Source organism: Acanthisitta chloris, unplaced genomic scaffold (assembly GCF_000695815.1).
Source record: "Acanthisitta chloris isolate BGI_N310 unplaced genomic scaffold, ASM69581v1 scaffold29168, whole genome shotgun sequence".
Lineage (NCBI taxonomy): Eukaryota > Metazoa > Chordata > Aves > Passeriformes > Acanthisittidae > Acanthisitta > Acanthisitta chloris.
Window position 1 is genome coordinate 1,956 of NW_008686931.1, and position 2,788 is coordinate 4,743.

Here is a 2,788-nt window from a genome sequence, read left to right on the forward strand (position 1 = left end):
GGGGTGATGACTGCTCCAGCCTGGCTGTGGCTGTCCCCTGCAGCAGTGGTGTCCTGGGGGACACTGTGAGCTGGCTGGAGTGGAGACAGTACGATCCTGGAGATGTCAGGCCATGCCCATGGTGGTGTTTACTGGTGCTGGCTTGGAGGGGCTCCCCAACAGCCCCACATTTCCAGTGCCTGTTGGCAGCACAGAGAGGAGAGGTCCTGGAGCCTGAACCCTTTTTGCTTGCTTTGCCAGGGGGAAGGCAGAGTGGTGTACATCAGGAACCTCTCCAGCAGCATGAGCTCCAGCGAACTGAAGAAACGCTTCGAGGTGTTTGGGGAAATTGTGGAGTGTCAGGTCCTGTCCAGGACTAACAGGTGGGTGTGCAGCAAGCTGCAGCTCCCTCACCCCAGGCAGTGCAGGGTCACCCTTGCATCCAGCTGTGTGTGTGAGCCAGTTGTGCTGGTGCCAACCCCTTCGGGCAGCCAAGACCACAGTCGATGCTTTCTGCAAGGAGTTGTGTCCCCATTCCAGGGCATTGGGAGGTCTGCTGGGATGGAGGGACAGTGTGGTGGAGTGCTGGGAGCACAGAAGTGTCTCAGTGGCTGCAGGGCATATGACATCCTGACCTCTTTGGTTGCTCAGGGGGGATAAATACGGCTTCATCACCTACCGCTACTCAGAGCACGCCGCCTTATCTCTGAAGAACGGCCCCTCGCTAAGGAAGAGGAACGAGCCTTCCTTCCAGCTCAGCTCTGGTGGCCTCGGGCGCTTCTTCTGGACCAGATACTCTGACTTGGGTAAGGAAGCAGGAACTGCTTGGCCCAAAGTGTTTCTTTTATCAGCACAGAGCTATAAAAGCACTTTGCACTGCTGAGCCCTGGTCACACAGGGATCCCTAACACCTCTAGAGCCTGCAGGGAAATCCACCAGCTTGCCCATGGCTCATGTAGCTGCTCTCAGCTCAGTCAGTGGCTTGGGAAACTGGGGAGAGAGAAGAAAAGCAACTGATGTGAGGCCTCAGGGTGTGTTGGCTGCAAAACACAGCATCACAGCCTGGGGCTGCTGCGTCTCAGCTGACCACAGCCCATCCTGGCTCTGCTGTGCTTCTGCACACTGCTGGAGGCTTTCCAGCAGAAATCTCCCTTCCCAGGCCTTAGAGGAAGCAGGCAGCAGCGTTTCGTTAGCCCAAGAGGTGATCTGCAGGACAGATTCACCACACTGCACTTGCACTGTTGAGCCAAACTGGCAGCACTGAAATGTGCTGTGGTTGCATTAATGCTTTCTGTGCTGTGTGGGCTTCTGCAAGGCCTCCTGCCTCACTTGGTGGCTGTGCAGCCAGGGTCTCACTGGACCCCATCTCTCCTTGGCTGCAACCTGAGCCAAGAGGCAGGAGCCAAACCCTGTGCTAATCCTGCAAGAGAAACGTGTCCAAGGCTTTGCCCAGCCCTTCTTGCTGTGGTCTTCAGGTGTTTCACCAGCATTGCTTGTTTATTTCTGTACCCTCTGCAGGGACTGGAGGGTTCTAGGTTCCCTCTTCACGAGTGAGAGACTGAGGCCCAGAAAATGCAGCCCCAAGTCTTGACTTACCTCCTAACACCCAGTCTGACACAAGCAGTGCCTGATCTCTTAGTACCTTGCAGTATCTCCTCTGCTTGGAGCAGCCATCCCTCTGACTTTGCTTGTGGGCACAAATGTCCATTGTGCACCTAAATGAAGCCCAGAGCCTCTCATTTTGGGCACAGAGAAGGTAGGAAGCAGATAGCACCCCGTGATGATGTTGGCTGTGCAGTGCTGTGGGGAGGGGGACAGAGCTGCCCCCCTCCCTAGGAGAAGCCCTCTCAGTGCTCCTCACCCATGCCTCAGTTTCCCTCCCCACCAGGCAGAAAAACTAGAAAAAATAATAGAATAAAATAAAAGGAATAAAATAAAAATAATAGAATAAAATAGAAGCAATAGAATAAAATTAAAAGGACAACTCCATTTGCTTTCAAGCTGTGATTTCCCTTGGCTGCTTCTATGTCTACCACAAAGACCAATTAAGACAGAAGTTTAGATTGTTAGAAAGCAGGAAATAGGTGTTGTTTGATTACATATTTTCATAGAATCATAACATTTTAGGGGTTGGAATGGAGCTTAGAGATCATCCAGCCCCAACCCCCTGCCCTGGGCGGGGACACCTCCCACCAGAGCAGGTTGCTCAAGACTTCAACCAATCTGGCTGTGAACACTGCCAGGGATGGAGCAGCCACAGCCTCCCTGGGCAACCTGGGACAGTGTCTCATCACCCTCACAGGGAAAAATTCTTCCTGATATCTCATCTAGATTTCCCCTACTTCAATTTGAACCCATTACCCCTCGTCCTGCCACTGCAGCTCCTAACAACTCTCTCACAAGAGGAAGTTTAGGTGTTCATTGAAGCCCCTGGTGCCCCTGTCCCTGACCCAGCTGCCTTGTGTCCCTGCCGTCCCCAGACTGCGGCGCGGAGGAATCCTCCCCAGCTCCAGTGAAAAGCAAATACGAGACGATGGATTTCGACAGCTTGCTGCAGGAGGCCCAGCTCAGCCTGCATCGGTAACAGCCTTAACCTTGGAGGAATACCTCAATACCTCAGTCAAGGCACTTCCAATATGTTTACGTTTTCACAAGAGATGATTCAGTCTGTGGAAAGCGAGAGAGAGCGAGAGCACGCGCGCGCGAGAGAGAGACTGCCGTCCCTTCCGATCGATGTTTACATTGAACAAAGCTGCTTCTGTCTGTGAGTCCCCATGGTGTTGATGTCTCACTGCCACACGTTAGTCCC

The 2,788-nt window shown here is 53.3% G+C and overlaps 1 protein-coding gene across 1 annotated transcript in view; it reads left to right on the plus strand.

Moving 5' to 3' along the window:
- Window positions 1-2,559, plus strand: part of PPARGC1B (peroxisome proliferator-activated receptor gamma, coactivator 1 beta) — a gene marked incomplete at both ends in the record, with an annotated part of 4,199 nt that extends 1,640 nt beyond the window's left edge. The window contains 3 exons of the mRNA XM_009080394.1: window positions 241-362; window positions 631-785; window positions 2,460-2,559. Of these exons, the coding sequence (XP_009078642.1) occupies window positions 241-362; window positions 631-785; window positions 2,460-2,559 (377 nt within the window). The remainder of the gene's footprint in view (window positions 1-240; window positions 363-630; window positions 786-2,459) is intronic.
- Window positions 2,560-2,788: the final 229 nt, after the last annotated feature.